This window comes from Peromyscus leucopus, chromosome 23, assembly GCF_004664715.2.
Source record: "Peromyscus leucopus breed LL Stock chromosome 23, UCI_PerLeu_2.1, whole genome shotgun sequence".
In the NCBI taxonomy this organism is placed as follows: domain Eukaryota; kingdom Metazoa; phylum Chordata; class Mammalia; order Rodentia; family Cricetidae; genus Peromyscus; species Peromyscus leucopus.
Genome location: NC_051082.1, coordinates 22,456,525 through 22,478,599, shown reverse-complemented (window position 1 = coordinate 22,478,599; position 22,075 = coordinate 22,456,525). Strand labels below are relative to the sequence as shown.

Below are 22,075 nucleotides of genomic sequence, written 5' to 3'. Positions count from 1 at the left end.
AGGGATGGTGTCACACAACACTTGTGAGTTTTGTTTACTTACTAAGTCTTAGCCGAATGGTCTAAATAATAGGAAATAGCAGCAGGACAGATGGAATTTGGAGGCTAGACCCTTGGGAATTCAGGAGGTATTGAAGGTGGAGCTAAAAAACATAAAGAGGGAGAGAGGCAGGTAGCTTAGTGGTAGATGCATGATGAGATGCATGAGGCCCTGGGTTCAATCCCCAGCGCTGAAATGCTTGCTCTTTTTCTGTCTCTCTTTGTCTCTCTGTCTCTGTCTCTCTCTCTTTCTTTCTTTCTTTCTTTCTTTCTTTCTTTCTTTCTTTCTTTCTCTCTCTCTCTCTCTCTCTCTCGTATACACACACACACACACACACACACACACACACACACACACACACACAGGAGGAGGAGGAGGAGGAGGAGGAGGAGGAGGAGGAGGAGACACAAGACTGTCATATAAAGACATTGCAAAGACAGCTGTTTGCAAACCAGGAGGGCAGCTGCATTCCTCACTTGATTCTCACTGCTATGAGAGAGACACCAGGTAAAAGCCATGGAAGGAAGGAAGCATTTATAGCCCACAGTTTGAGGATTCAGGCCATCAAGGCAGGAAGAGCGTGGCAGCAGGAACATGAGGCAAGCTGGTCACATTGAGCCCACAGTCAAGAAACGGACTGGAGATGGATACTGATGATCATCTAATATTTTTTTCCTTTTTATTTGGTCCAGGACCCCAGCCAGGAAAGGGTGCTGCCCTCATTTGGGGTGGGGTCTCCCTACCTCAATGAACTCAATATAGAAACTCAGATGTTTTCAGAGATGATTCTAGACCCCATCAACCTGACAATATTCACTGTCACAATCGGCCACTTTAAGCTAGGCACAGGGGCACATACTTGTCATCCCAGAATTAGGAAGCTGAGGTATGAGGATCATGAGACTGAATTTAGCCTGGGCTATACACACTGAGGAGCTCTGGGTCAGCCTGAGCTGTATAGAGCAACCCTACTTCAAAAACAGTCAGAACCATAGGAAATGAAAACAAGACCAAAATATGCCAGCACCTTGGTTTTAGGCTTCAAGTCTCATGTTGGTTGCTTTTGGTCAACTTGATACAAACTGAGACATATCTGGGAAGAGGGGATATTAATTGTGGAATTGTCTCCATCCTACTGTCCTGTGGGGCCTTTTGTTAATTAATGATTGGCATGGGAGGGCCCACTATGAGCAATGCTACCCCATGTAGGTGGTCCTGGGTGCAAGCCGAGCAAGCCATTAAGCAGCATTCCTCCATGGTTCCTACCTCTGCTCCTGCTTGCCTGCCTGACCTCCCTCAATAATTGACTGTGATTGGGGGTGCGTAAGCCAAATAAACCCCTTCCCTTGCAAGTTGCTCTTGTAAGGTTTTATTTATTTATTTATTTATTTTATAACAACAGAGAAGTAAGCCAAGTCAAGTCTCTATCACCATGAGATACTAATACCTTGGTTTAAACCAATAATATTCCAATACTGTAGCTTAAGCTGGCTCTGCCATCACAGGACATTTGATAACACACTATTATGAGGATAAAATGTAGCCTGGGACCAAAACAAAGACAAGAAGCCAGGTCACGGTAATGGCTTAGATTGATAATGAAAAAGCAAGTTTAAATTTAAATGTTGTAGAAAACCATTGCATAGATGAAAACAAGTGATGGTATTTTAAGTGTCACCCTTGGAGCTATGGTACAGAATGTACTGCATGTGTGTTTGTGCATGCATGCTCATGTGTGTGCAGGTGCACGTGCATGTGTATGTGTGTCTGCACAGTGAGGCCAGAGGATGACGTCAGGTGTTGTTGCTCGGTGCTGTTTACCTTTTGGGGTCTTGCCTATTCCACTAGGTTGGTCAGTCAATGAGCCTCAAAGACCCACCTGTCCGCACCTGTCTAGTGCTGGAGCTGCAAGCCTGCACCACGACACCCAACTCTTTTTTAAACACGGGTTCTGGGAATTAAATTCAAGTCCTCATGTTTGCACAGCAAACATTTTTACCAACTGAGCTATCACGGCAGCCTGTATTTGAATTTTTATAACTTCATTCAGTATATGAAGGCTAGTATAACCTTTGGACATCACCTCTGGCAAGCTGGGAGGATGCAGGATGGAAATGTCAGAATCACCATCCTGAGGCAGGTGTCAACAAATTCAGCAAATGTCCTGCTAATAATATGAACTGGAGGATAGGTGAGCTGACTGAGCTCATGAAGCAATGCCAGCTGATTCCTACCATGTCACCAGGAGAGTTCTGTGTCAGTCTAGACCAGTGGTTCTCCACCTTCCTAATGCTGTGACCCTGTAATACAGTTCCTCATGCTGTGCTGACCCCCACCCCCGCCATAACACTATTTTTGTTGCTACTTCATAACTGTAATTTTGCTACTATTAGGAGTTGCAATGTAAATTATCTGGTATGCAGGATATTGAATCTGCAACCCCCCCCCACACACACAGGAGGTCGGGACCCACAGGTTGAGAACTGCTGACCTAGAGCATGGTGATGTGTTCTGCCAGCCCAACATATAGAGCACTCCTTCACTCCTTCACAAACTTGCTTTGCTCATTTCGGCAACCCATTTGTGTGCATAATAGATATGCTCGCTGTGCACCAGGCTATGTGCGAGACAGAAAAGGGTCATTCCTCTTTGCAAGGGCCCTTTTCCTATGTGAGTGACCATCAAAGGCTAATAAATACACTAACAGCCACACCGTTTGATGGAGACTGAGAATTCTGTTGAGGTTTCCAGCAGAGCACATGTTGACAGTCTGTCTATATTGACTGGTGTTCAAAAAGGATTGCCAGCTAGGCCTACTGCTGAAGGTCTATCATTCCCACTTCTTGGGAGGCTGAGGCAGGAGGATCACACATTCCAGACCTGCCAGGTCTACACAGTAAATTCAAAGCCAGGCTGGACAACTTAGTAAGAGTGTCTCGGGAAGGAACACAAAGGCTGGTCATGGGTCCATGGCAGAGGACTTGACCAGAACCCTCCAGTGAAGGGCCAGAGGTATGGCTTCTTAGTAGAGTGCTTGCCTGGTATGCCTGTGAAGCCCTAGATTCAATCCCTCAGGAGCCCCTCAGTGTGAGTGGGGTCGTTGGCAATTCGCAATCATCAGGAGGGGTTGCGATAGTTTAAACAAAGAATGCCTTGGAGAGGCAAGTCAGACACAACACTGGGAGTCTGCTAATGAGCCACTTTCCATGTGTGGACCCTTCTGGGCTGCCTTCCATAGGCAACAGCACAGCACCAGTGAGTGCTAATCAAGTGAGGAGTGTGTCTGCATGCTGGAAGACTCATTCTGTAGATGACTTTGGGAGCTGAGGGCAATCACTTGAGCAAGAGAGGAGATGTCCTGAGCTGCTTCTCCAAGTGGTAGCAGAAGTGGAGAAGAGGGAGTGTGTCAAGAGACTTGTTGGGTTGGAGAGGTGGCTCAGTAGTTGAGAGAGCTTGCTGCTCTTCCAGAGGACCCAGGTTCGGTTCCCAGCACCCTGATTGGACAATTCATAATCACTTTTAACTCTAAATCTGAGATATCCGATGTCCTCTTCTGGTCTCCTCAGGCACTGAATTTATACACACACACAGACACACACACACACACACACACACACACACACACACACACACACACACAGAGCAAACAATCAAATGAAAAAAACAAGAATGGAGAGACATACATGCTCACATATGACCATTCTTGACACATGCTCATAATTCCATCACTTTGCAGCTGAGGCAGGAGGATTGCTTTGAGTTGGAAACTAGCCTAGGCAACATAGTGAGTTCTAGGCCAGCATGGGCTTTAGAGAGACCCTGCCTAACAACAAAAACAACAACAACGACAGCAACAAAAAGAACACAAAACAAAAATGACCATCAATAAAGCAAACCAGAGAACAAGACAAAAAACACCAACACCAAAGTGTCCTTTTTGAACTGGGGGTGTAGTGGTAGAGGCCCTGGGTTCAATCCCCAACACCCAAATGAAGAGCTGTAGTAGCTCATTTGGAATCTATGCGGACTGGGAGGATTTATTTTTCACAGAAGAACTGTAAAGCCTGTGGACCTCACAGGATTTCTGGACCGTGTGGGATAGATGGACCCAATCCATCACACACGTGAAAGGAATCCCAGAGGACTGGGGAGCTCTGTGAGATGAGTAACGAATTTTAAAATATTTTTCCATACGCGCATGTGGAGAAAGTGGATCTGAATCTGACACTCTGGTGTATGTTCAGTCCATGTATTAAAGTGCCATTTGCTGCTGTGTGTATAATAGACTCTTGTCAATTGAATTAATTATCACTGTTGTTGGTATCCAGAATGTTGCTAAACTCTCTGGCAGCAATATTTCCCGACTCACTTTTTCTGCGTCTTTGTCTCTCCAGCTCAATTATCAGAGCTATTCCTTCTGCTTCATAGCTAGGGCAGTAAACCCCATTGCTGGCGTATTATCCATATTTACCTCGATCCGCTTTTGTTTTGTGTTTCTGAGGCAGAGTCTCATTGTATTCCAGGCTGCCTTCAAACTTGCTGCATAGCCAAGGGTGACCTTGAACTCCTGATCCTCCTACCTCTTCTTACTGGGTGCCGGCAGTACAGGCACTCATCACCATGGCTGGTCTATGCAGCGCTAGAGATGAAACCCAGGGCTTTGGACGTGCCAGAAAAACACTCTACCAACTGAGTTCCCTCGCCTTTATTGCAATTATTATTCTGGCTTCTGGAAAAAAAAAAAAAGGCTTCTCCTCATAAAACAGTGGAAATTGGCCAGGAATAAATGTGGAATTTTTGCTATTTTGCACACAGCTGTGATTTCCATGGTCTACCGCTTTCCAAATGCTTTAATGTAGGTGGGATCTGTCCAGGGCTGGTACTGATGGGGAAGCTGAGTCTCTCCTAAAGAACCCCCTCTAATCTGTGGAATCCAATGGAACACTGGAACTTGGCATGCTTGGCTTACTGACTAAGCACGTAAGCATATGAGTGTGTGTGTGCACATGTATGAGTGTGTGTGGAAGTATGCATATATATACATGTGTGTTTATATAGAGGAGTGTGTGAATATATTTGTGTGGGGAGAGTGTGTATGCATGCATGTGTTTATGTATAAATGTGTTTGTGTATTTATGATCTGACTGTATAGAAATGTTTTTAATCTTGTGTGTGTGTGTGTTTGTGTGTGTGTGTGTGTGTGTGTGTGTACACATTCTATTCCAGCCGAGTAACTTTGTGAGCTGCCAGGGTACTTGCTATGGTCTCTAGTCTGGAATCTGTGTTTGTTCTAAGTCTCATTCCTATTTCTGGAAGAATAATGCTGGCTATCGTAAACACATAAGTTTAAACTGCAGTCCCCAAGAAAACAATGTCCTCGACTGTGTGGAGGGAGGTGATGATTTACACTCTGGGCTGTTTGTTTTTGCTGCCACACTAGAGCTGTAGTAGCTCATTTGGAATCTATGCGGACTGGGAGGATTTATTTTTCACGGAGGAACTGTGAAGCCTGTGGACCTCACAGGATTTCTGGACCGTGTGGGATAGATAGACCCAATCCATCCCACATGTGAAAGGAGTCCCAGAGGACTGGGGAGTCTCCTTGGTGGGTAGAGTACTTATCTAGAATGCACAAGGCCTGGATTCCACCCCAGCACCACATTAACCCAGTATAATAGTGTGCATCTGTGATCCCAGAACTCCAGAAATGGACACAGGAGGCAAAAGGTCACTGTCATCTTTTATGATGTGGTGAGTTCAAGGCCAGCTTGGGAGACATGGAACCTTGCCTTAAAAACTAAGGTAGTTCCTGATCTCAATAGAAAGGAATTCCTTCCTTTTCTTTCTCCCTCCCTCCACCCCTCCCTCCTTCTCTCTCTGCCTCCCTCCCTCCCCCTCTCTTTTCCTTTCTTTTTTTGTTTTCTTTGTGTAGCCTGGCTGTCCTGGAACTTGCTCTGTAAACCAGGCTGGCCTTAGAGATCATCCTGTGTCTGCCTCCCAAGTGTTGTTTTATGATCTGAGTGTACACAAATGTTTTTAATTCCCTGCCTGTTTTTTCCCCTAATATTTCAAAAGTTTCAAGATTTTAGTGTCATTTTTACTGCTTCATGTTTGATAAATAACCAAGAAAAAGAAATACCTTGAGCTGGTGAGATGGCCAACAGATACAAGCACTTGCTCGAGTTCCATCACTAGGATCCATATGGGGGAAGGAGAGAATTGGCTACCGACAATTGTCCTCTGTCCCTCATATGTGCTCCATGCCACAGGCATGACACACATACAAACTAAAGAGAGAAATGTAACAAAAAGTTTAAAAAGAAATACTGTAGAGTCTCACCTCCCAGCAAACATGTGAATTCCTTTCCACTGATCACACTTGTATTAATTGTGTTTGCATGGCTATGATCAAAATACCTGCAAAACTAACCTAGGACAGGGAAGATTTGTTTGGGCACCTGCTTTCAGGGGGTTACAGGCCATGGCTGCTTAGTCTCATGTGCATAGGCAGAGCCTCGTGGTGGTGGGAGCATGGGCCAGAGAGAATGTTTTATTTCCTTTCCAACAGGAAGCAGATCACAAGAGGTCTTCAGATCAGTTACAACCTTCAAAGGCATGTCTAAAGTGACTTCCTGAAGCCAAGCCCCACTTCCTAGAGTTTCTAGAACCATTTGAAACAGCACCCCCAGCTGGGAGCCAAGTAGTCAACACCACCAATCCTCTTGTCTCAGTTCATCACGGGACTGGGGTTGCAGGTTCATGTGCAGTCACGACTGGCTTTTTTACCTGGGTCCAAGGATCTGAACTCAGGTTCTCTGGCTTGCACAAGAAACATTCTAGCCTACAGACTCACCTCCCCAGCTCTATTTCTCTCTTCTGAAAAAAAACAAAAAACAAAAAACTATTTTTCTTACCTTTGAGATATTCTAGGTTAATTTTACTACCTTTTATTGTCTTCTAGATTAAGCAGCAACAATAATGAAAACCAATAGAACCTGGAGAAACGGCTTGGTGGCTATGAACATAAATTGCTCTTTTATAGGTCCTGAGTTTGGGTTCCAGTACTCATGTGGGGTGGCTCACACCCGTCTATAACTCCAGCTCCAGGTATCTGATGCTCTCTACTGGTCCCCACAGGTACCTGCACTTTTATGCACATACCAACACAGATACACATACTTAACAATTAAGGGATGCTGGAGAGATAGCTCAGACAGTAAAGGCACTTGCCACCAACCGATAAGCTGAGGAAAGAACAAATTGTCACAAATTATCCTATGGCCTATTGGACACACCTATACACACACACACACACACACACACACACACACACACACACACGCATTTTTTTTTTAAAAAAAAGAAGAAATTGGGCTTAGAGTGCAGCTCAGTACAAGTATGATTTGCCAGCTAACATGCACAAGGCTCTGAGTTCAAATCCCATCACCCTTCCAAGAGAGGGTGTAGAGTATTGCATTTTCCTACTGTTCCATCTTGTGATTAGGAGACACATCTTCATTACCAGTTTATGTAGGTTGCATTTTATTTCCCTTAGCAAAATGTCCTTATAGTCTTGTTGGTTATTGCTGGAGTTGATGCAATATTGTTGCTGTTATAAATAGGTTCCCTGCAATATTATATATTCTGGGTAGTTATTGTGGAAATAAAAAGCCCTCGTTAATACAAGATCGTTACTTCTTCCACCCAGGCATCCTCAATGAGAGGCAGCCTTGATTCCTACTTCTGTTCTTTATCACCCTGGGGACACTTCCTTCCCTGACAGGGCTGTCTTTAGAGCTTCTAATGCCCTTTCTGCAACACCCAGCTGGCCTTTTTCAAGCTTGATTTCTCTGTGACATTCATTAGTGTCTGTCCTCTTCTTTATGAATATAGATTCATTATTATATTCACTCTTCTTTTAGATGACTTTCTCAGGGCCAGTTAGTGTGTATGTGTGTGTGTGTGTGTGTGTGTGTATGTGTGTGTGTGTGTATGTGTGTGCATGTGTGCATGTTACTGTGTGTACATGAGTGCAAATGTGTGTGGAAAACAAAGGTCAAAATCAGATGTTTTTATAGAGACAAGGTCTCATTAGCTGGAAACTGGCTAAAACGTCCAGGCTGACTTGCCAGTGAGCCCCAGAGATCTGCCTCCTCAATGCTGGGGTTATAGGTGTGTTCCACTGTGCCTGGCCTTATAAATGAGTGTTCTAGGGAGCAAACTCAGGTCCTTGTGCTATAAGTGCTTTACGAAAAGAGCAAGGGGTCCTTTGGGAAAAGAAGCATTTCTGGGTGCATCTGTGCATTGTTTTATATTGAGGGTCAACTTGACAAGATCTGGAATCACCTAGGAGACACACCTCTGGGCATGTCTATGATGAGGTTTCTAGATTGGATTAATTAAGGAGGAAAGACCCACCCTAAATGTGGGTAGTGCCATCCATCCCATGGGATGAAGTCCCAGATGGAATAAGATGGAGAAAGTGAGCTGAGCACCAGCATTCATCTCCCCCAGTCTCCTGTAGATGTCATGTGACCAGCTGCCTTGCACTCTGGCCACTGTGCCTTGACCTCCTGGCAGAGTGTACTCTCAGCCTGGAAGTTAGAATAAACCCTTCCTTCCTTGACTTGCACTCGTCAGGGATTTTGTCATAGCAGTGAGGAAGAGACTAATGCAGTGGGGTCACCTACATAGATCCCAGTGGCTACATTCTCAGGCAAAGACTAACTCGGCCATCATCCGTGGACTTGAACTCTTATTTGTCTTTGCCGGTGGTTTCTGGGAACTTGCTAAGTAAACACTTTAAAATCCTGAAGAAATTTGTGCTGCCTTGTTGCATCTCTCTGGCAGATGAAATTGGGGGGAAAAATGGGAACACATGGACCACGAAATATATAATTCATAGTTGTCACATTGTGCTGGGAGGCATGGTGTTTTTTTGTTTTTTTGTTGTTTTTATTTTTTTTTCTTGTGAGGTTGCTAAGTGGGAGTCTTTCATACGGGGGAAGAAATCATGCAACAAGGGGGGAAAAACATTGTGTTAGGAACCAAATTCCCTGCATGTCCTTGGTAGAATGGGCATGCATTCTTATTCTTTATTTCTATGTTATTTGGCATGTATTGTGTATGTGCGCGTGTTCACATGCATGTGGTTGCATGTGAAGGCCAGAGGTCAGCCTTGGTCATTCCTGAGGTGCTATTCACCTTGATTTCTGAGACAGGGTCTCTTACTGAGGCCTGGAGTGTAACAATTTGGCTAGGCTGTCTGGTCAGTGAGCTATGCCCCCATCTCCCCACCAGGGGATTCTAGGCAGGTGCTCTACCACTGAGCCACACCCCATCCCCTCACTGGGGAATTCTAGGCAGGTGCTCCAGCATTGAGATAACCCCCGACTCCTTATTATATACAAGTACCCTACAATTGAGCCGGACACCAGCCCAGCCCTTTTATAACAACAACACTAATCATCATCATCATCATCATCATCATCATCATCATCATCATCAGCCATGCTTCCTTTCTAAGTACTTTCTCTAAGGGAATCCCGATTTTTATAGATAACTGTTTCAATTTTATTTCTCTGGGGGACTTAGAGTCCCCTGTTCTGAATACCAGCCTTTAGTTAGTGATCAACTAGTCTCTCCTTTCTCAGCAGACTGTCTCCATTCTCCCTTTAACTCATCTCAGGAGTTTCCTGTTCTTAGAAGCTTGGCTCTGCATTTTATGCAATTTAAAACAACTTTTCTAAGTGTTTCTGTGTTTCCCTGGAAAGTTTTTATATGTGCCTTTACATTTTGTTTTGTTAGAAACAGAATGGATCATCACAAGAGGGTTATGTGTTTATGGATTTGTGGGGGTATTTTATAGATCCTGTAGTATTCAGCTATTGAAAGCATCCTATGATCCCAGTGCTCAGGAGACCATGTGGCCCTGCTACACCAAAGAGCCTTACTTCATATATATGTATGTATATGTATATATAGTCATATATATACATCTGTACATATATGTGCACATATATACATACACATGTGTGTATATATATGTATGTATATAATCATCTCTATCATTTGTCATCAATCTATCTATATCTCTATATAGCTACCTAATCTCTTGTTGATCATGTTATCTGTATTTATATGTCTATATTATTTATCCTTCTACCTGTCAATTACATATCTATCTACCTATTGTCTGTCATCTATTTATCTGTTGCCTGTCAACCATCTGTGTAGCCATCATCTGTCATCTATCACCTATTTATCTATTATCTGTCATATTTATATCATCTGTCATCTATCCACCATATATCTATATGTCCTTCATCTAGATAACAATTATCTATCTATCTATCTATCTATCTATCTATCTATCTATCTATCTATCCATCCATCATCTATTATCTATCATGTCATCTTTCACCTATCTGTCATCTACCTGCCTATCTATTTATCATCTCTCATGTTTATCATCTATTTACCATCTGTCATCTGTCTATAAATCAAATCATATATCAATGTGTCTGTCATCTAGACAGGTATGATCTGTTTGTATATTCTATGTGGTATGGTATGTGCACCACCACACATGGCCACTTTATTCTTTTTATTGCCTAGTACACCACTGTATACCAACATTACATTTTGCTTACATTTGGGTAATGTGCCTAAACCAGCTATGAGGCATTGGTTTGAGTTTTGTGTGATTATACATTTTTATTTTGCTTTGATGTACACCCAGGAGTTGAGTTCCTGGGTCTTATGGTCAACTATGTTTGACATGTTGAAGAATTGCTAAATTCTTTTCTATTTTCCATTCCTCTGGTAATGCTCTATCACTAGTGATTTGATTTGATTTATTTCTCTGAGCCATGAAACAGTGTAGTCCAGGCTGTGAAGTCACACTCCTCCTGTCTCCACTTCCTGGGTGACGGGATTCCGTGTGCACACTGCCTTGCCTTGGCACCACATGATTTCAAAATAGAACAAAAGCGCTTGTGTTTGACTGAAGGCATTGTTTGAACGTTGGGCAAAGCTGATGCTATTTGGGCCTTTTTTCTACTTCTAAGTGGACCTCATAGCTGAAGACAAAGATGTAGGCAAGAAGTAAACATCTCAGTTTGATGGGGTCTCTGCTGGGATGGGGCCTAAGAGCTCAGAGTCCAGGTATGAGAAGAACACACTAAACCACAGGAACCACCCACAGGCTGCACAATGCTGCCCTGGGTTGAGTCAAGCTGCTTTTGATTATTTTTTGTTACACAAATGCATTCCCATTTGTAGCAATGCCTGGAATTGATGGTGCACCTTGGTGTTTTGTGATGCTGAATCTCACATGACCCATGAGGAACTGTTAGCTTTGACTTCCCCAGGGATGTCTTCCTGTGAAGTTTGAGTCCACTTGGGATTAATAGCTGCCTACTCTTAAAGCCAAGGAACACGGTGATTTATATTCATGCTGCCCATAGTGGAAATGAAGGGTGGGGGTGTGACTCAGTGGAAAAGCACTTCCGTAGAATCACCTGGTGAAGGACTAGGGACCTAGACCAGCAGTAGAGTGCTTGCCTAGAATCCTCCAGAAGGAACTGAGTATGTGATTCAGTGATAAAAAAATTGTGTAGTGTGTCAGAGGCCCTGGTTCAATTCCTGGGATTCCAGAGTGTGTGCATGTGTGTGTATACTAAGTGGCTTGTCCGTTTGCAGTCAGTGAGAGCCATAAGCACAAATTTTCCTAGCTGAGTAATTCAACCTCTCACACTTCTGCCATCTCTACTTACCCCTCGAGGTCTTTATGGAATACTGTGACAATGGATAGGGACCTACCAATATCCTGAGGGCAGCGGTGCTCAGAGAGGGTTGCCATGGAGGGCTCCTGCTTATATCATTGGTTATCATGCTTATGGGCTTTTATTTATTTATTTATTTATTTATTTATTTATTTATTTATTTATTTATTTATTTATTTTTTGATTTTTCGAGACAGGGTTTCTCTGTGTAGCTTTGTGCCTTTCCTGGAACTCACTTGATAGCCCAGGCTGGCCTCGAACTCACAGAGATCCGCCTGACTCTGCCTCCCGAGTGCTGGGATTAAAGGCGTGCGCCACCACCGCCCGGTGCTTATGGGATTTTTTCTCTTCTCTGTGATTTATCCTCAGATGCTTTGTGTTTCCCTTTGCCATTGAAATGGAACTTAAATAAAACCGCTAGGCGAAGAGTCACGTCAAGTCCTGGCTTGTGCTTTTAGCTCATGGTAAAATTAATCTGTTCTTTCCTAGTTCAACTGCAGCAATACTCCCCAGCCCCCCCCCCCATGCACCCATCTACCTGCAGCCTGGTGCTTCCTGATATTTATTAGGTCTATGAGGTGCCTGCAACCTTCCCCTTCCTGCAGACCTAATCTGGCTGAGATGGTCCCAAAGAAAAAGGGGCGATGGGCACAGGTGATGCCCCACATTCATCCCACTTCTTAGGTTCCTCTTGGTGTGTATTTCTCCAGGTCTTGGTAGCCTCTGTTTCCATGTGTTTCCAAAAGAAGAGTGAGGCTCCTAGTAGATATTCAGATGTGAACCCCGGAGCCCAGCACAGCCTGGGCCTTTCTCATCATAGAAATATGCCCACTACCACATGAACTGGATACTTGAGATGCAGCCCTATATTGCCAGCACACAGGAGGTGGAGGCAGGAAGATCAAGAGTTCAAGGTCATCCTAAACTACATAGTGAGTTCAAAGCCAGCCCAAGCTACATCAGACCCTGCCTCTGGATACATATTCTCTAAGCACATATATAGGATGTGTAAACTGAGGTCATAGTTTTTTTCTGTGCTAAGATGTGTTAAAATCTTATTTGAAGCTCTATCGGAGGTCGCATGATGTATCTAGGGGAGGTGTTTTAGAATAACTCATTTTCTTTCTTCTTTTTAGGGTTATCCAAGTCCCTTGGGCTCATCGAAGGGTATGGTGGGCGGGGTAAAGGGGGTCTTCCTGCCACCCTTTCCCCCTCTGAAGAAGAAAAAGCCAAAGGACCTCATGAGAAGTATGGCTACAATTCCTACCTCAGTGAAAAGATCTCCTTGGATCGGTCTATTCCAGATTATCGGCCCACTAAGTAAGTTACAGCTGAGCCCTGGCAAGGAGCTGGCTAGCTTTGCCTTATTCTGTGATACTTTCTCATCTGTTTGTAACCACAGAGGGATCTTCTATTTTGCTCTGTCTCTGCTATAATCAGTCAACCAAGGACTTTTGTTGCTTAGAAAATATTAGCTAATTTAAAAAGTTAATGGCTGGTGATGTGGCTCAAATGGTATCATGCTTGCCTAGCATGGGTTCTAGAATGAAGCCCTAGGTGCCATCCCAGACTCCACAGGAGTGGTAGTGCACCCTCGCCCCCCAATTTCAGCACTGGAGAAGTGGAGCCAGGACTGTCAGGAACTCAGGACTGAGTTAGGAGGCTAACTTTGGCTAAGTAGTTAGTTTGAGATCAGCCTGGGATACATGATGCCATCTTAGAAAATAGAAAGTACAACTGTCATAAAAGTAACTTAAGGGGTTGAGGATTTGGCTCAGTGGTAGAGCGCTTGCTGCCTAGCAAGCATAAGGCCCTGGGTTTAGTCCTCAGCTCCGGAAAAAAAAGTAATTTAAAAACATAAAGATTCTCAATATGAAAGTTTTTTTTTTTTTTTTTTGGTTTTTCGAGACAGGGTTTCTCAGTGTAGCTTTGCACCTTTCCTGGGACTCACTTGGTAGCCCAGGCTGGCCTCGAACTCACAGAGATCCGCCTGGCTCTGCCTCCCGAGTGCTGGGATTAAAGGCGTGCGCCACCACCGCCCGGCCTGAAAGTTTTTAAATTTAAAATATCACCATAGCATCCTAACTTAAACATGGCAATTGTTTTAATTTAATATTAAATTAAATTTAATATCTATTTTAATTTAGATTTTTTAGTTTTAATATCTATTATTATCTTTTATTTCGCCATTATCTATTTGTCTGTCTATCTATCTATCTATCTATCTGTCTGTCTGTCTGTCTGTCTACCTATCTATATCTGTCATCTACCTGTTCTATCATCTATCTGTTGAACTTCATTTTATGCATTTATTGGCTTTGAAGAGCATGTAGCCCAGGCTAGCTCAAATTGATTATGTAGTCCAAGTTGGCCTCAAACTCATGATCAATCCTCCTGCCTTAGCTCCCTGCTTGCCCAGATGTGGGAATTACAGACATGAGCCACTAGCATATTGATAGTACTATAGACTATCATGTACCAATATATGACCACATTAAAATATTACCATTGAGTCTGTTTTCTATAGATTATGAGTAATTGATTGCTGTGGGATGTTCTGTATGGTAAATGTGTTGCTCTGATTGGTCAATAAATAAAATACTGATTGGCCTGTGGCTAGGCAGGAAGTATAGGCGGGACTAACAGAGAGGAGAAAAGAAAGAACAGGAAGGCAGAAGGAGTCACTGCCAGGACAAGCAGAATGTGAAGATGCTGGTAAGCCACGTGGCAAGGTATAGATTTATGGAAATGGATTAATTTAAGCTATAAGAACAGTTAGCAAGAAGCCTGCCATGGCCACACAGTTTGTAAGCAATATAAGTCTCTGTGTTTACTTGATTGGGTCTGAGCGGCTGTGGGACTGGCGGGTGACAAAGATTTGTCCTGACTGTGGGCAAGGCAGGAAAACTCTAGCTACAATTGATGTATCAGTTTTGTTTTGTTTCGTTTTGTTTTTAACTTGACATCCTATCACAAGCACATGTGTAAATGTTTGTGTTCCTGTGTATACACGTGTGTGTGTGTGTGTGTGTGTGTGTGTGTGTGTATGTAGGGGGGTGTACATGCAGATGTGGAGGACAGACATTGATGTCAGCTATCTTCTTTCTCTCTCTACCTTAGTTTTTGAGGCAGAGTCTCTCACTGAATGTGAAGCTCGCTGATTCACTTGGGCTAGCTGACCGGCCAGTGAGATTCTCCTGCCTCTGTCTTCCCAGAGCTAGGGTTACAAGGGTATGTTGCCAACCTTGGCATGTTCATGGTTGCTAGGGAGCAAACTCAGGTCTTCATGGTTTCACAGCAAGCTTTTTTACCCTCTAAGCCATCTCTTCAGCCTCACAAGCTTTTGATATGATACGTTATGGTCATTTTGTCTGTAATTGGAAATTTAGAGTATTTTCGATGTTTTATTGTTGTGTGTAATCTTTTCTCATTTGTGTCTATATATTGATCTGGTGCTTACTTCCATTCCAAACTTTGAATCTAAAGGAAAAATGTTGGAGGCCCTAGATCAGTGGTTCTTAGCCTTCCTAATGCTGTGACCCTTCAATACAGTTCCTCGTGTTGTGGTGACCCCCAACCATAAAATTATTTTTGTTGCTATTTCATTACTGTAATTTTGCTACTGTTATGAATCATAATGTAAATATCTGTGTTTTCAGATGGTCTTTGAAAGGGTCATTCTACCTCCAAAGGGTCACGACTCACAGATTGAGAACCACTTCTCTAGATCGACATTGTAGCATTATCTTTCAAAGAGTTTTAGCAATTCCTTTTTTGTTGTTATTGGGTCTTTTATTATTCTTGAGAACTTCATACATGTAGACAACGAAATATGGCCATATCTACCACCATTCCCAAACTCCCCATATATATCCCTCAACATGTCCCAACATTATATCTTCTACTTACAAGCATGTGGGTGTGGGGACATCCACTGGGCCACAGGTAACCTACCAGTCCATGTACCCAAAGAAGAGTGTGTACCCAAAGAAGAGTGTGACCTTCCCACACTTAGCAGCCACCAAATTCCAAAAGCTCCTCCACCAAGGGTGGGGCTTGGCACCCTTCCCCCGTCCAAACTGGAGCTTTGAAAGTCCCTATTTACTATGTAAGAGCTCACTCTGGTTTCTCAAATCTTCATTTTCTTTAGATTTTCAGTGTCTCCTTTTTATTCCCATTTAGAATGTGCCCTCGCTTGCAGTAGATTATTTCTTTTTTTCAAATGGGTTTTGTGCAAATCAGTTAAGTATCCTGGTTACTGAGAAAAATAAATTCAAGATAAAGAAAATTATCTTAAATGGATTTAAAATTACAGCATTAGCCGAGAAACCCGTTAAATCTCTCTCTCTGCCTAATAAGCGCACATTCATTTTGAATCACTAGGAAAAATATACATCACCCCCGTTGCATGCTATTTTGTCTTCCTGGACTTGTGTTCTCAGAAAACATCTGGCGGTTTTCACTTCCTGGTGCTTTCTGATTAGCCTTTCTTATTTCCATGTTGGCAAATAAACACAGCCCTGTTTTTTTGCTCTCTGATGAGGCTGGAAGGGCCCCCAACATGCAGTGTATTAGAAATGGCTCCACTGAACAGAGGCCAATGAGCATCTATGATGCACCAAGTGATGGGCTGCACCGTGGAGATGGATTCTTGCAAGGGACATAGTCCTGGTCTACTCATTTCTTGTCTGTGGAGGGAACCAGGCAAGCAAGGGCATCCTACCAGTGCAAGGTGACCTCTATGATGTGAGACCCTGTTGTGCAACTATTCCTGATGAGAATAACAAATGTCTGTTCTCTCATGATAGGGAGATTTTTCTCGTTGCTGTGACAAAATGTCTAATAAGAAGAAACTTAAAGAAAGAAAGGAAGAAAGAAAGAAAGAAAGAAAAAAAGAAAGGAAGGAAGGAAGGAAGGAAGAAAGAGTTCATTTTGGCTCACAGTTCGAAAGTACAGTCTATCATGGCGGGGAAGGCATGGCGGCAGGAGTGTGAGGCAGCTGCTCACATGGCATCCACAGTCAGGAAGTGGAGGGAGAGAGATGAATATTGATACTCACTTCACTGTCTTCATCTTATTCAGTATGGAAACCTACTTCATGGGATGCTGCCACCCACATTCAGGGGATATCTTTCCAATCCAGTTAACTCTTTCTAGAAAACAGATACCACGAGGATTGTTTTGTATAGTCGTTTGAAGTCCCATCACATCAAGATGGCAGTTGAGATTAACCATCCCAGGCACCCATGTCAGAGCATCAAAATGATTCCACCCAATGCTTGGTGCACAACGAATTTACTTGAGGTTACTTACAGGAGCATGAGTAAACTCCAATGGCAACACTACCAAAGAAAATGCCTCCCTTCCCCAGCAACCATTAACGGCCAATAAGTCCTCAGGGAGGAGTGGGGCCTTGTAACCCTCTCTCCCTCGTGATGGAACTTTCATCCATTCCATCTAACACCAGTCTCTTACAGGGATCAAAGTCCATGTCATTCCTGGAGAACAGTGGTCTACAGTAGCCATGGCAGCTGTGCACACAGGGTGTGAAGGGAGGGTCTGAGCATCTCTTGCTTGAGGCAATATCCCAAAGCTAAGGAAAGCTCAAAGGATACATGGGATCAAACATCTGAAGAGGAGAGGCAGATACGAATGGACCAGACCAGGGGAACAGCAAGCAAACTTTGGGTGTGGTTCTCTGCGGTAGAAAGTCTCAGCATCTCCGAGGGGTACAGCTTGGTAGAGTGAACTCACCTTTATGTCTGGTTCCTCCTGAAGCTGCTAAAATGATGGGAAAGAGGCACAGAGCATGAAAAGGGAAAACTAACAAGATGGTTGGTGTGATAGTTTGAATGTGATTGCCTCCCCCTAATCTCACAGGGAGTGGCACTATTAGGAGGTGTGGTTTTGTTGAACTGAATATGGCTTTGTTGGAGAAAGTGTGTCACTGTGGGGGTGGGCTTTGAGGTTTTCTGTGCCCAGGAGACCACCCAGTGTCTCAGTCGACTTCCTGTTGCCTGCAAGATGTAAGACTCTCAGCTATAACTCCAGCATTATGTCTGCAGGCACACCGCCATGCTCCCTGCCATGATGATAATGGACTGAACCTCTGAAACTGTAAGAGAGCCACCTCAATTAAGTGTTCTACTTTATAAGAGTTGCCATGGTCATGACATCTCTTCACAGTAATAGAAACCCTAACTAAGAGTTGGTGATGTCACCAAAACACCTACAGGACTGGAAGATGGGAAGAGAATGAATAAGTGGTAGTTGGCAGCCAGTTGGAGAAACTGAGACCTACCCTCCCACATGAAATGGGCAGAGATTCATTTTCAGTGTGATTTCTATGGCTGTGATAAATACCCTTACAAAAAGCAATTTAAGGAAGAAGGATTCCTTTGGCTTCTAATTCCAAGGCCCAGCGCATCATTCCAGGGAATTTCAGGCAGGGACTCAAGCATCTAGTCACGTCACGTCCATAGCTAAGAACAAAGAAAAAATACACTCTAACTTATTTGCTTGCTGGTAGCACTCAGTTACTTTTATACACACAGAGCCCAGCCCCTAAAATACAGCTGCTCACATTCAGGGTGGGCCCTCCCACCTCAATGAACAATCAAGATACTCATACACAGGCCAACCTGATGGAAGCAGGTTTCCTCCTGAGGTGATTCTCCGTTGCCAAGTTGATAGTTAAAACTAACCCCTCACCAGATTATTAGGGCAGAAGAATACAAGCTGATGGGAACCCCAGAGACCCACTGGGGCACTAGCTTTCCAGGGGAGACGTGAACAATGAATGCCTCCTCATCCAAGGTAGAGCTCTGGCACCAGATCAAAGGAATGATTCCACCGAAGTCCAACTTGGTCAACCAATGAGTTTTTGGGGCTTGCTTTCATAGCACAGGAGACAGGCTATTTACAGGGGCATGAATGACCCAAGAGCAGCTGTGCCACCAAAAGCCCACGCCATAATGGATGGCGACCTCATGGATGCTGCATCATGGAGACTCGCCTTCGTCTTCCATTCCCTAGGTAGTCTAACATCTCCCAAGATCCTTTGCAGCTGGTGGTGAGGCAAAAAGAGTAGTGGCTGGGATCCTTGGTGATGGTCCTAAGAGCCTCAACTCCCTCCTTCTCTTAGGAATGCTAACTCCATTACTAATACCACAGGCCTAGCTATCTATCATCTATCACTGTGTTTTTGTCATAGCTGTTGTCATAGCTACCAGGCCAAGTGTTATCTCTGCTTCCAAATGAAGACAGGATGGGTCACATGATTTCTGAAAGAAAAGCCATATACTACCACTCAGGACCTTTACAAGACAAGGCAGGTTTTTCTTATGGCTGGATGTGGGTAAGAATGGGAGGATTGTAGTCATATTCCTCTTTCCTGTTGTTCTAGTTTCTTTTCTATTGCTGTGAGGGACCATTCTGACCAAAATCAACTGGGGGAGGAAAGGGTTGATTTCATCTTACACTTCCAGGTCACAGTTCTTCATCCAGGGAAGTCAGGGCAGAAATCCAAGGGAGGAGCTCAAAACAGAAATACTTGAAACAGAAACCATGAGGAACCTCACATGCTCATTTATTGGCGTGTTCATACTTAGATACAAGCCAGGACCACCCGTCTAGCAATGGTGCTGCCCACAGTGGGCTGTGTTCTCCTACCTACATCAATGAACAATTAAGACAGTCCCCCCACAGATATGGCCCCACAGGCTAGTCTGATCTGGGTGATCTTTCAATTGAGGCTTTTCTCCTATGACTCTAAACTCTGTCAAGGTGACAGCTAAAGCTATCCAGGACACCTGCCTTCACATCTGCACAGCCGGAGCTTGTCCCTGTCCTTTACCCTCTAAACTCTAGTGTATGGAGGTAGCCTATGTCAGAATATACTCAATGGAGAGACTTTTCAGCTTTGTGACCTCTCTAGGCTCTCCCACTGCTGTGTGTAAACATTTGCAGAATCCACTTGGCAGGAACCAACCCAGCTTAAAGAAGAGGCCAATGGATGACAGGGGGTGACTCAGGATGGCAGTTCATGTGGAATGACGGTTGTTAAAATCCACCTTTATATGATGTTACTCATTTTTTGATTGCGATGTGTGTATATGTGCACATGTGCGCGTGCGTGCATGTGGTGTGGTGTGGTGTGGTGTGTGTGTGTGTGTGTGTGTGTGTGTGTGTGTATTTGTGGAGGATGCAGGTCAATCTCCAGTCTTGGTGCTTAGAGTTTTCCACTTGTTTATTTGAGGCAGGGTCTGTTACTGGGACTGTGGCTCTCCTGTATTAGACTAACAGGCAAACCCTAGGGATCCTCCTGTCTCCATTTCCTCAGTGTTGGATTACAGGTGTGACCACCATGCCTGGATTTCTGTGTGGGTTCTTAGGGTCAGACTCAGGTCCTCAAGCTTGCAAGAAAAGCACTTCACTGACTAAATTATCTCCCCAGTCCAATCACACATACTCTGAGACAAGAGAGATAGAAGCTCCAGACATCCTATCAAAGAGTCTGTTATCGACAAATGAACATAAACAACAACAGCAACAAAGAGAAAAAATCAAAAACAAACCTTAACAATAATAACAAATGGCATTCTGTGGAGGCAGAGACTCTAGACTTTAAAACTATAATTGACTTCCAGGGATCACAGGATGCTTTGTTTACAAAATGAGAACATTTCTGTTACAGAAATAACCATAATCAAAATAAATCCCCTAAGTTTAAAATTGAGCAAAAATAGGCAAGTCTGTGAAGGGTTGGAAAATAGCATTGAGGAAATCGTTTGGATAAGTAGTGATAAAAGGAGTTGGAAAAATTGGAGAGAGGAAAAAAAATGCAGGTCTATCCACCTGTATCACCCCTCATCCAAGGCTTAGGGAACATGGTGGAAGAGGGGGTGCAAGGGATGTGAGAGCTGGAGGTGGGGGAGAACTGTTATAAAGCGCTGTCACGTGGACAGGAGTTGGCTGTTGTGGACATGCATTCACTGCAGCTGTGGTTATGTGCGGACCATCGATCCAACAAAAAGTCAAATTCCACTGGGCAGCAGTAATTTAAATTTTTTGGGTTAGAAATAGAAAGAAAGGGAGTGAGGTCGGGGTGACAGACATGTTGCTGGGTTTCCCCATGTTTGTGCCTGTCAAAAAAACAAAACAAAACAAAAAAACACTCTGACCAAAAGGAACTTGGGTGAACGTGTCTATTCGACCTACGAGCTCAGGTCATCGTCCATCACTGAGGAGAACCGAGGTGGGAATTAAGGCAAGCTTGCTTATTATTCCATATGGCATTACCTCTTATCAAGACACATCATAGCCAACAATGACAGAAGAAACCACGGAGGAATGCTGCTTACTGGCTTGCTCACATGGATTGCTCAGCCTATTTTCTGACAGTACTGAGGGCCAGATCAGGGGTGGCCCCACCCCACAGTGAGTTGGGCCCTCCCACATCAATCATTAATCAGGAACATACATAGACTTAACAAGAGGCCAATCTGCTAGGGGCATTTTCTCAATTAAGTTTTCCTCTTTTTCAAATAGCTCTAGCTTGTGTCAGATTGAGATAAGACTAGCCAGCACACCAAAGAAACAAAGTAAAACCAGGGCTGGGGTGATGGCTCAGTTGGTAAGCAAGAAGACCTGAGTTCAGATCTCCAGCACACACCCAGGGCTGGAAGTGGTAGCACACATCTATAACCATATTGTCGTGGGAGTGGGAACGGATGGCCGGCCCTCTGGATTTTGCTGACAAACCAGCTGAGGGACATTTGCTGAATTCTGAATCCAGTGAAAGACCTTGTCTTAAAAAGTAAGGTGGAGAATCAAGGAAAAAGATGCCTGACATGGATCCCCGGCCTCCATCTGTACATGCACACTTTTACGCATATGTGTGCACACACAGAGTTGTTGTTTTTTAAATAAATACCAAGCAAAAAAAAAAAAAAAAAAAAAAAAAAAAAAAAAAAAAAAAACAAGAAATGACACCTTAGTCATTGTTGTTCATAAAAATAGGGAATACAAGAAGTGATATAAAATAGTTTATGCCCTATTTTAATAAAAGTTCAATTAAGGCAAAAATATAAGTCCACAGAATTTCAGTGAAACTATAATAGAAATGCAATATATATAAACATAATATGTGGGCTGGCAAGATGGCTCATGGGACAAAGTCACTTGCTGCAAAACTCAGTGACCCGAGTTTTACTCCTGCAACCCACGTATTAGAAGGAGAGAACCAATTC

General features: G+C 43.6%; 1 protein-coding gene across 1 annotated transcript in view; it reads left to right on the top strand.

Annotated features, from left to right (window-relative positions):
- Galnt17 (polypeptide N-acetylgalactosaminyltransferase 17) overlaps positions 1 to 22,075 on the top strand; it is a 442,799-nt gene that overhangs the window by 151,022 nt on the left and 269,702 nt on the right. Inside the window, exon 2 of the mRNA XM_028870135.2 lies at positions 12,962 to 13,145. Coding sequence (XP_028725968.1) covers positions 12,962 to 13,145 — 184 coding nt within the window. The remainder of the gene's footprint in view (positions 1 to 12,961; positions 13,146 to 22,075) is intronic.